The sequence below is a fragment of the Echinococcus granulosus genome (genome assembly GCF_000524195.1).
Source record: "Echinococcus granulosus chromosome Unknown EG_S00013, whole genome shotgun sequence".
NCBI classification, from domain to species: Eukaryota; Metazoa; Platyhelminthes; class Cestoda; order Cyclophyllidea; family Taeniidae; genus Echinococcus; species Echinococcus granulosus.
In genome coordinates, this window is record NW_020170393.1 from 1,318,482 (window position 1) to 1,330,729 (window position 12,248).

The 12,248-nt window shown below is 40.6% G+C and overlaps 1 protein-coding gene across 1 annotated transcript; it reads right to left on the reverse strand. All coding sequences in view use genetic code 11, as the record gives it.

The window, feature by feature from the left end:
- Positions 1–1,258: 1,258 nt before the first annotated feature.
- On the reverse strand, positions 1,259–1,526 carry EGR_02853 (hypothetical protein; the record flags this gene model as incomplete). Its single annotated transcript, XM_024492102.1, has 2 exons — positions 1,259–1,399; positions 1,437–1,526. The coding sequence occupies 2 exons, from the start codon at positions 1,524–1,526 to the stop codon at positions 1,259–1,261; spliced, it is 231 nt and encodes a 76-aa protein (XP_024353596.1).
- Between the last annotated feature and the right edge of the window lie 10,722 nt (positions 1,527–12,248).

The following is a 12,248-nucleotide window of genomic DNA, read 5'->3' on the forward strand; positions in this document are numbered from 1 at the left end:
AGGCTGTATAGTGATTCTTACTCTACTCTATATTCATTTTTTTACAACGGTGGATTCCTGGATCACGTCCGCTGAACTCGTAAGTCTCTTTGGACGCCTGACAAAAACACAAAAGAAAATACTAATTGACTGCTTCGTAAAACTATTGAGCCAGCCACTAGGAGGATCTCACTGTCCTTTTCAACCAAAAGTTCTTTTACACAGAGGAGATATACATGACTACAGCAGCACGTGGAACTACACTTCAAGGATTTATAATTGGGCATTTTATTATTCATTCGTGCTTTGCTCCACGAAAAGTCAAACCTTTTTTGGCAACAAAATCAATCCACCTGCCAGCATTTTGAACCGCTGCCTTTATTTCCCTTCGACGATGTGTCCGCATACACGAAACCCCAAGGGAAATCATGCAGCTGAGCAACTGGGATTTGGAGATTTCCATGTATGGCTAAAATTCACACATTCTAAGCTGAAGAATTTAGCAGTATAAAGAACTAAATTATTTGAGGAGATTCAGTTGTGATAATGCATCTTGATGTGGGGAAAAATCCAAACAGCGGATGACACTGGGAACCAAGAAACAGCCACAAGTGCAGCTTTACCATCAACGTTTGCTTCTTCGCTCTGCTTTTTTTAATACCCATATGAGTTGGCTGGACCTCTGATTGACTCATAAAAAATGCCTCATAAATGGTGGAGAGAGGGGGGGGGGGGGAAGATTTAAAAATAGACTAAGCATTTGTCAGAGAGGTTTTTGTGCCCCCACATCTTGTCTGCGTTCATGCAGCCTTTTATGACATTGCTTTGAAGGCAAGAATGCTGTATTTTAGTTGTCTTCATTTATTCATTCACAGAAGTTGAAAGATTCGTTGTTTACTTTACAGTCAGTGCTACTTCCTCCACGTATAGCTATTCCACTTTCTCGACAGAGAGTTAAGTTTCACTTGACTTAGTCAAAACTCAACTCTGACTTACCTGTCAGTAGGTGCCTGCAGGGAGTGGAACCTCTTTATGCAGGCCATCTGATGAATTAAAAAACATGCCTAGAAGAGGTGTTGCAAACGGCCTCTGCAACCCTCCCTGTGAGAAGAGTAAAATGCTAACGTTAAAGACGTCTGTGCTTTGCGTTCTCTGATGGTCAATTGCATTGCCTCAAGAGGAAATCTCTCAGTGGTCGCTTGAAGGCGACAATTGGAAAATGCAAAACGAGTAACATATTTTGAAGAAAATTTTAAAAAAATGGAATATACTAACTCGGCTATATTTTACGTGAGGTATCTTGATGGTAATAGCATGGACGATATATATCCCACAGCAAAAATTTACCAAAATCAAACGATACATTTAAAAATTCATCAAAAATTTCCTTAAATATGTACAACAGGAAATGGAGATTTACCTAAAGAAAAGGCTGAATTAATGGTGAATTGCAGCACCTCAAGACTGTCCTGACGACAAAAGCAGGCACAATACTGGAGCAGAATATGCACTGCAGATGTAGATAAGGACTTGGGGGCTGTTGGCATGCCCCGGAGTTTCAATGCTTTTCTTAAGCAAAAAAAGGATGCGATATTGGTGCTCTTGCTGGTTTACGGCGGAAAATACACTGAACTGACAGACATGGCACACCGTATGGATATGGGTGCTAGTAGGCTTTAGGAGGCAGTAGAGTTCATTGCCTTCCATAAAACCGAACTTGTGGTGACTGAAGAGGTCCTAAAAGAGGCAAATCACCCCTCTAATCAGGTTTTCCAACTCGTCTTTTAGGATACGGAGACCGCCACTGACGCCAGTCTTGTATCAAAGTGCTTAAACACCGGTGGGAGGGGATCGTCCAATCCAAGGAGAAGAGCAGTGAGGAGGCCCAAGTAAAGTTGGTGGCTACACAGCCATCCCTGAAAGAGGCCAAAGAGGCTCTCATTACCATCAGAGTCGGCGACACTGCCGCTGTTTACAAGTTGCCGAGACTACCAATTCTGATCATGCTCATCATGGTCTGCGACGAAATTCCCATTCATAGGCATAAGGCACTAATGCAAGTTGTCCTGAGAAACTGGGTTCCTTCACACTTTCACGGGCAGAGTCGATTCGCTTCTTGTCAGATCAGAATTACCTTACCTTGATCATTAACTATCCGAGGCATATTCCAAAGGATGAGATGATAGACCTACTAGAGCTATACACAAGCGCACCAGACTATAAGGCGCAGAGTGCACGAAAGACTCGAGGTAATGTGGCGGGTCTGCTTCAGTGGACTCCGGCAATGGTGAAGTAATTCTTTATGGGTAAGGTGGTAGCCCCTCTACAGGATAGTTTTAAAAAATCAGAGTAACTATAAGAGAGGGCACAGGGACAACTTACAGAGATGGAAGAGGAGTTAAAAGAGGTGTTGGTAGTGTTGAATAAAGTGCAAGCGGAGCACGAAGTGGCAATGAGGTGGAAGCAGAAGCTGAAGGAAGGATGGGATTTCTGCGTTCAGCATATGGACAAGACAAATCAGTTGTTCGAGTCTTTAAATGGTGAGTTACGAGATGGAGCGAGACCTCCAGGTATCACAAACCGATGATAGCCATGCTGACCAGCTACGCAATTGCACTGGCAGTTGCCATAACCTGCATGGGTGGGCATAATCAGACTGCCAATTCTCGGCGCCAAAGTACGGCGTTCGCTTTCTACGACATCACACAGTGCCACAGCAAAAAAAGGGAGAGCATAGTAAAGCACTGGTGTCTTTCGTTACAGTAAGTGGGGTTGTGTTCAAACAGATTACTCGCCTGGATTTCCTCCTAATTAGTGAAGACAGGCTGATATTACTTTACACAGATTTTGTGCTGTAGTTACGGTCACTTTCACCAAAATCACTGGTTTTCGGATTGTCTTACCTCCAGAATATATTATTTCTTACCGAATATGTCTGAAACAGACGGGTACTTCAATCAAACTACTCCGTGCCTAAGCATCTACCATTAGAATTGAGTGTTTCAATGACGAAGACTGCTACAAAATCTAGTATTTTCTAATTTTATCAAGTTTTTTGCAATTTTTTAGTTTCATTAAAAATCCTTTCCCATCAAAATGTTTACAAACTTCTGTATTAATTCTAAATCTGTTTTCATGAAGTCTCTCTCAAATTTGTCATCAGATCTGAGATATGACTTCATTCAACTCAAAAATGAGATTTTTCCTAAAATATCCAGCAAAATCCCCATCCTTTTGTGTTTTATTTAAAATCTTACTAAAAAGTAAGTATGAGTTTTGTTTTTCTGGAACAAAACCTAGTTTGTTTTGTCGATTATCATCATCAAACAGGTTGCCCTTTTATGGCATTTCCATCGTGAATCTTCTTTGTGATCAACTAATTATTTCACAAAACCTAGGAGGCGGAAATCATTCACACGAAAAGGATGTTCTTCAACAGTAAACCACAAAAAATAACGGAAACTATCGTGTTTGACTGAGTCAAACAATGACCTCAGAGTCATTGTCCTTAACGGTCCCTGGGGATAGACCGTTTCAATTCCATGCTGTTCGCCTTCATTTGGTCGTTTAGAGTGGTGATCGTGACTAATTACATAATTTGCCCTGCTAGCAACGGTTTTCCCCAAAGGCTCCAAAAACACTTCTTCTTGGGAATGTTCGCATGTTTACCACCAATCCTTCAGGGAGTAGCATTACACTAAGATTGGACAAATGATCAAGACATTACATAGTCCACTCTCCTTTCGAACGTGGGTCTTACGCTCCCACTAGGTAAATCCCCCGTCGGCTACCATAACGCTGTCGGTTGTGATAGCAAAACAATCATGAACCAAGGGTAACAACCAGTAAAATGGGGTAAGACTGGGTGGGTATTTAATTGAATCTTTACTCATCTCTCCTGGCTATTTTACTAGATATAAGATTCAGTCTTACTTGGAAACGACATTGGAAGAAGACGGAATGTGCTTGCCATCACGTGTGTCCATCACGAGTCATAAGAACACTAGCCCAAAAGCGGAACCATTTAATAAAGAATAGCATTTATAAAAGTTTTGTGGGGATACGATTTCGCATCCGTTCCTCCTTTACCTTGGCGACAAGTGGTAGGGAGTGAACACTGCCGGAACACACAAATTGGCTTTGGCATTTTTTCAACCAAAAATGATCATATATGCCAAATTCTTATCACAAACTCGAAGCTATCCTTCCATTTCTTGGTAAACAGAAGAAGGACTTTGCAGTCCACTACTTAAATGAAAGGCTATTCATAGGCACCTCACAACTCCCTGAATTGGTATGTACGTAGGCTAATGCAGCAGTAAATTAGCGATCATAACTGCCAACCTTCAATTCAACTAATGAATGTTTCCTGCTTTCCTTCGGACGAAAATGTCTAGGAAGCGGATCACAACGTTATGTTTGTAGGGTTGATGAAAAAAACATTGTTTCTCAATTCGTGATGATCATTATAATAGCAAAGAGAAGCAGCATGGTAGAAACATAAAGTCTCCTTAGTTGCTTTGATCTTATAGTGACAGAAACTGATTCCACTGCGACCGTTTATTACAAGCCCTATCGTGCAACTCAGATGCAAGGCAAAAGGCACTAGAAGTGGACAGAGAATATTTCAAATGGTATTTAAAGCTAGCGGCTTAGCCATACTTTCATTTTAAAAGTATTTAACTGATCAACCTTGATTAATAGATATGTATAAGGTGCTTGGTCCACCTCCGGCAATACGCCTGAATAGCAGGAAAAGTGGGATGGCAATTTGTAGCAACTTTAAAATGCACTCCCCTGATTGTGGAATCCTTATCCATGGTGATCACGCATACAGACATTCAGCTTTTGAAGTCACCAGATTCTCTGACCTCTTAAGAGCAGAGACAGTGGTTTGGAGTTCATTGCATATACAAATCATAGAAAATAAACTTTGATTCTTAAATCACAATAATGGCAGGAAACAATTGAAAAGAGGAACACTAGAGATATAAAATTACAATCTTGGTGCGTTGATACTCATTCTTAGAAAAAAACTATGCAATTCGTACTCCTTTTCAAATTTTAGGTCTCCAGTTAAAGGCAAGAATTTAAGAATAAAGGGGTAAATGAATCAACGCAATTTTGAAATTTAGAATGTCCTTGAGTTCCAAAAAGAATTACATCTTGTCTCAACATCCACCTCAAAATTCAATTGTTTTCAATCCACGTTTTTAGGTGGTGTTGATTCACAAATTATAGGTTGCCAGGCTTCCGGAAGTGAGCATTTCTCTATCTCAGGTCGCGATTATTCCGTTCTAATCCAATTACTTTGGACTGCAGCTCAAACCGGCCACATCTTTCAGGGTTAAGTTTGAGAGTCAGTACTCCCTCTAGCCAGCTCACATAGCAGAACTTGTTCTAAGCTTCGAGCATTGTTACACTTCTTGTTTTAACCGAGCATTCATTCATAGATGTCCATGTTTAAACACCCATGTTATCAAGTCACAATTTGTTCCGTAGGACAAAAATTGGATTGTTTGTAGGTTCCCATAGCAATTTTTATACCTTTTTCAAGATTATTGTTAGTTTTGGACTCCATTGCATTAATAAACCACTTGAGAAAGTATTTCAGTCCTTTCCAGACAACTATCTGCCCAAAAGAATAATTAGGAGTAACTCAAAGGCAGAAGATTCACAGTTGGCACTAATTGAATAGTCTTAATTTATTAATTTAAGGCGAGGCCCGACTTTTTAGAACCAACCAGGTGATTCTAAATATCAACTCTTCCTACCTACTTATTTTCACAACTTTAAAAAAAGCGTCAGCTGAAGTAACTACCGTCCATTTGCAAAAATGAATCAAGGAGGTTATAAACCTACTACATTAAGTTGTCTTTTTAGTGTTTTTTTTAGTTAGAAGTGCAATAAGGTTTGTATTTAGCACTAAAAATTTCACCACTCCCTTTGAAGCACAACTTTGTAAATCAACTTTCCCACCTCAGGCCAGTCATTCAATTCGTAAGCAAAGAATGATGCATACAAACAAGACTAAGTAAACAATTCTTTCGGCAAAACAGGGTTTTGATGCAATGCCCGGTAATAAATTGCTTTATTTCCTTTCTCATATTTTCCTTAACTCAATAACGAGTCATTTCACCTAGTCATTTGCAATTAGTCGTAGACTAATCGGAAGTTCCACTAAAGAGAATAGGTTTCTTTAAATAAATTACGTATTCGTGAACACGACGACACACAAAAGCTATCGTAACTCAAAATCCAAACCCATTTTATTGACCCATTACTCCATACCATTTGACGAAATACTACATATTTCACATTCGTTCTCTGCTAATCTTATTTCGAAAAACAATTTTACAGAAAAATCTTCACACTTCGATGGGCTTAAGTTAAAGCACACAGCAATGACCGTCTGCGTTTGTCGGTCCTGCTTTTCCCTGAGGGCATAAAGCAAGATGATGGGAGACAGTCACGCTTTTGGTGAAAAATTTTCCCCAGCTTTTATCACCCAACATAACCATTCCATATTCAGCACTTAAGATTTTTTTATGCAGCCATGGTTTTGAACTGGAAAAATCCTTCTTTGCGTATGGTATTCCCCTCTTCTGTCTAAGTATAGCCATTAAGGATAGACCAATGTTGGGTGGTCTGACAAATTTATTTATAGTGCCTTGTTTTTGACTGGATGTCACCGAATAAATAATTTATTAGTCAACCTTCCATCCACTACTTTTTTGCTTAAAAAAGCCTCTATTTCTCAATGACCAGTTTCTTTTATTGACTGATCATAATCCCCGTCCACACTTTCCTAATTTTAGCAGATTTGAGCGATTTGGAAAAAAATTGAGCATTAAACAAAATTTCTGCAAGAGCGTGACTTCCTCTATCGTACATTTTTTTTCCTCCTTGGATTTTGTTAATTGGAGGGGGGAAGATGGCCTAACTTTTGGCAGCAGACGTGAACGTATTTTACCGTTGGAGTATTTCTAAAATTTTCACTAGTTAAATCTATCATGCCATTAGAGGAAATAAATATTAATACTGTTAATGGAGAAATATTTTTTGGGGGCATATACTCTTTTTGTTCTCAGTTGCTTCCTCACAAATGAGTTCTACTCGCAAAATCCGCTACATATTTGGTACTAAATAATAAATGTTTGATTGATGATGGCGATTTTTACACTCATTAACTCTAGATCACTTTCTACATGTTTACACAGGATCTACGTTGACTCAACATCCATAACTCCGTAATAATTCTTCTTAGAGGTGGTGTAGATCCCATTTCGTTTCATCCCCATAGACCAAGGCTAGGAGGATGGCAAGCCCCAACGCATCGCACATCGCATGTCAGGGCTCCTGGATACTACTCCAGAACTGCCATTTCTCTCCTAATGACATCATAAAATTGTCCACTCTCCTCTCGCGAGTAAAGAAGAAAAGGAAACATATTACAGAGTTCTGACAGATCCTCTTTCACCCACAGGTACTTTAGATGAATCTGCCATGGGACAGCACACTCCGCTGCTGACTATCAGCTACACTAAAAGCAAAAAGATAGTGATATCGGACGAATTTTGTCCGTAGATCACCGCGGATGAACACATCCGAGTCTCGGTCAACTTTTTGCAGATATTGGCGTAGTTTACCAACCAACCATCCGGGGGCTTACGCTCGGCTGTGTGTCCGTGTGCACTGCAAAGTCGTCCTCTACACGATAGCGTTTCTGCACAGAACACCGGAGGTGGTCGGTTCCTTGTGAGTTCAAACTGACGAACTACAATATTCTCTAGTGGAGTTCACGAGGAGCCACATTGATAAGATATAGGTTGCGAGAAGAAATATCAAATCTAACATGGGTCATCGTCTTCCCCAAAATTATCTTATGGTTTTCCCAAACCTTAAACTAGGCTAGTCCGTTTGCAATGCACGATTCAGTGCAATCACAGAGACCAGGAACCGCTCAAGAGCGCAGGTCACATACTTGTGACGCTACTAGCAAATGTATTAAGACCTATTTTAGGTGTGTCTAAAAGCTTCATTTTTTTGACTCTTGCTTGGTTAAAGCCCACTTCATGAATTAAAAAGGCTTAAAATAACTTGGGATAATCAGGAGGCAATTTAAAAGCACTTATGTAAATAGTCATCCTGCTGTTTTTCCAGTACCTAGGGCGCACATATCTTTTATGCTTTAAGTGGTAATGCTAATTTAAAACCACTTTACATTTTATTACTGTCACAAATGGCTAGTAGAGGCCATTTATATTTATATCTTAGATAAATTTAGAAGGAGCAATAACTTTCCGACCTTCTTGAATTGCTCTGTTCATGAGGTGGGAGACAGGAGGTGAAGCAGCATGAAGCGGCTCACGCCACACCATAGATGTTCGTGCGCAACTATCATCGTGTCAATTAGATCTTCTCTTCCGTCATGAATGCTACAGCCGCTGTGTCTATTTAAGCCCCGCCATCGGGCGCTGTCAGTAATTTTTACCGTTACCGTACCGCCTTCTGGAATTTCAACGCCGAGTCACGCTGTCTGCTTCAGATGGGGCGGCCAAAATTGGCAACACTGGTGTGCCTTTATGGCCCGTAAACACCAAGCCGTCAGGCTTTGCTTGAGTGTTCAATTGTTTCTTTCAGGCGTGGGGGTACTTCAGACGCCACTCTTCCTTGCGCTGTCTATAAAATTGACTATTTTTAGCCCCATCCGTACCTATTTTTAAATCAAAAGGCCTGAGTGGTCACTCATGCTTTGCTTTGTTTTAATCAAATGTAGTCTCATAATAAAAGTAGTTGACACAATTTTTAACTTTTAAAAGGATTGAATAAAGACTTTTCTGAAGATGACTGAAGACAAAAAAACTTGAGCAAAAAGTGTATTGCCGACGCACAGATGGGCTGGGGACTGCTGTAATAGCTTAGAGGCCAGGCCGCTCAGCCGGGGTACATTGGTGGAGCGCTTGGTACCTGCATAACCAAAACAAAGAGCTTAACAAACAATTAAAGATTTACATAGCCTTGGTCACAACGTAGTCGGTGCCGAAAGCAAAAACACCCACCAATCAAGTAAGGAAACGCTTAACCTCAAGGTCACTAATTCCTCTTAGCAATTCCATTGAATCTTCAGTTTCGTCCTGCTGGAAGACTGCATTAGGGGAAGGAGAAAAGCGTTGACCACCTCGCTAGTCTTTAGAACACTGGCCCAAAAGTAGAGCTATTTAATAAAAGGTGGGGTTTGCAATGGTTTTGTGGAGGTAAAGTTTTCCTCCTATTCATCTCTCCAGCTGGTGGAGAGGTATCGTAGACAGCTCTATTACAAATTTTTCAAATAGGTCACTACTAGTGTCAACTCAATTTTGTATAGCTTTACATCAAATCGTGGGAGTGGAGTAATTGCCAAACCTAGGTTGCCACTGATACTCCCATCTGCAGAACATGTTCTCCTTCCGTCACGCCAAGGTTTAGCATCCAACAAAAGGAAGCAAAGTGGTTGTCCTTTGGAAACGACTTCGCTTCCCGCTGCTAACAATGCAGCACCCTGGAAAGTCCATGAATAAGAAGGAAGGCATAATACTTAGGCAGAATATGTTTTACTGACGCACCTAGAGGGTCAGAGGGGCTACTGCCAGGGTCCGGAGAATAGACCATCCGGCAGAGGTACAATAGCGGAGGCCTACGTAACCGTACAACCAAAACGAAGCTTTAAACAAGCAGGAGAAGCATTACCATTTCACATTTTGACCCTGTTTTAAATCTCTTGTACTAATCTTATCAAGATGGAAAAAGATCATGGATTTTGGTAACAATGGGGACGCCCTCCAACATCCGACCTGCTGGATCAACACCTCTAGCCTGTAGGAGGCGGCAGCGCCTCCGCCATTTCAATAAACTTTACAACAGTTCTATGTCACAATGGAAACAACAAACAATGCATAAGATGCAGTCTTGAGACAGCAGAACATCATTTTCGTGCGGTGATAACTCGCAAAATTAGTCCCCATTTATGGCTTAGCCGTTTTTTTTTCTACGCAGAAGTTCTGCTCCCTTATCCAACTCATTAGTTAAGTACCTCGGCACAGCCACCTTGTATGCCTCCTCATTCTCCAATCCGTAAGGATTCCGTGTCACCGCATATGGCCTTGACTGGGGGCTATTCACCATTACTAAATCTGATTTCGAATTAAACGCAAGGATATATAAATTGAATTACCTAAACTGTGAACCATAGTAATTTACTTTAATGAAGGAAACTAACAGCTCTGCCTCAACTGCCTTCGAACGGGATGCTTGACAATCTTCTCGATGGTGTCATTAACTTAGGTCATAAAATCCGCTTCGTTCAGAGGGTTATGCTGCATATAACACTTTCTGCATGAAATTAAATGTTTACTGTGCGATTTGTTGGACGTTATTCAAGAACTCTGAAGGTGACCAAAGGAGCAGCCTCTAATTTACCACCTTTAACTTCAAGCCATCAAAATGTGCAAAAGGAGTCCTCTAACACTCCTAACCTTGATGAAGGCGAGGGAGAATATTACCGACTTATCGGTTTTACAGGTTCTTAGAGTGTGGTACTTCTCAGCATAAAATTTGATGACAATGAATAGCAGCAGAACTATAACGACTATTCCAAAGCGTCCATCCCATGGATTAATCAGGTCAAGAAACACTTCCAACTCCTTTGGGTGTTTCAGATGAAATCATTAGCAGAACACTTAAACTAATGCTTTTTGCTGACCCTAAGGTGTGGAAGAAACTAAAAAGGTAATAAGTAAAAGTAGTGAAGCAAAAAAGTGGATTCCAATGGATACAGGCTATAGACTGGAGGTGCGTGCGCTACCTCCTCTTAGAGATGCAATTCTGCGGACCCATTACCCACCACGAGGATGCTCTTCATCATGGTGACTCTCACTAAGCATGTTTCAACAAGAATTTGGTCGCGCACCGAGCTACTTCATTCAACAGTTGTCCTCGGCGGACCAGCATCTTGGGTTCACTTACCCTTGCACGCCAGGTACTCAACCCTGTTCTACAAGAGCATGATCGCCATAATCCAGTCCACTACAGATCCAAAAGTCATATACGTAGACTTTGGTGCCAACACAGGATCCAAAAAGAAGATACTAGTACGTAAGCTCTGCAAATCCAAGCTATACACTACCATTAACCTACGGTCCCTTCACTCTGCACAAAAGACTGAAAACTTTCGGCAGTATCAAACCAAACATTCTCTTCCTGCTACAGAAAAGTGATAGCATTCAAAACCCTCCAGATTTAAGAAGAGGGTGTTAGGGAATACGCTTGATGCTAGATATGAAAGATCGTCTTAAGTTAAAGCCTTCGAGATGCAATGGTCTCTATTTACCTCCATGTGAGTTAGACTATGTCATGCCTGTGACACCGATATTCATCTAAAAGGTTTCCATAGAAGTAATCACCAAAGTCTTGTGTGGTTTTTGAACTTCATTTTCCCTATTTAAATCTTAAAAAACCCAGTCAAGTAGCTTTTACTTTTTAGCACCAATTTATGCAAAAGTCTGTAACAAATAATGGGAGATATAAACAGGGAATTGGGGAAGGAATGCAGATGTTAAACAAAGCGCCCAAAAATAGTGTGTCTGGAAATGTTTAAGCTTAAAATTCACAAAGAAAGAGGTTATTTTGCTGGGGAGCAAAAACTCTTAGCTGCACGAAATTCGTGATTATAACCAGAAAAATAAATGTTACTTCTCATGGTTTGTAGCACTCAAATGAGGCCAAAAGTCTTTAGTAGCTCTACATATTGCAATGAGCTTGTGACACCTCGCCATTTTCGTAGTCAAGGTAGACACTCAACATTGCCCTTAATTTTTACCTGACTGGCGTTATATTTTACGTACGGGTTTTTAAGTTTTAGGGGCCTCCTTGGTACTGAAACCACAAATTTATGACTAACAGCAGATAAAGCAGATGTTCAAACAGATTTCCACGTTGAAGGCCATTCCTTTACCCATTAAAAGCCTTATCTTCAGAGAGAATGAGCCATTTTTTAGGCCTAATTTTAGAAAATCCTATTCTAATTGACTGTAGCATCTTAAGTTCCTCCTGAGGTCTAAAGAACGCATAAGATTTGGAGAGGAAATGTTGTGCAGACGTAAAGAAGGCCTTGGCGTCTACTGGTATGCCTGAGAGGTCATGTCTCCCCAGTTGAAGTACAAGGGCGGAGCTTAAGTGTTCGCAAAACCAAAGTGAAGGGTTAAACGAATAATCCAAGTTTTGCAATAACA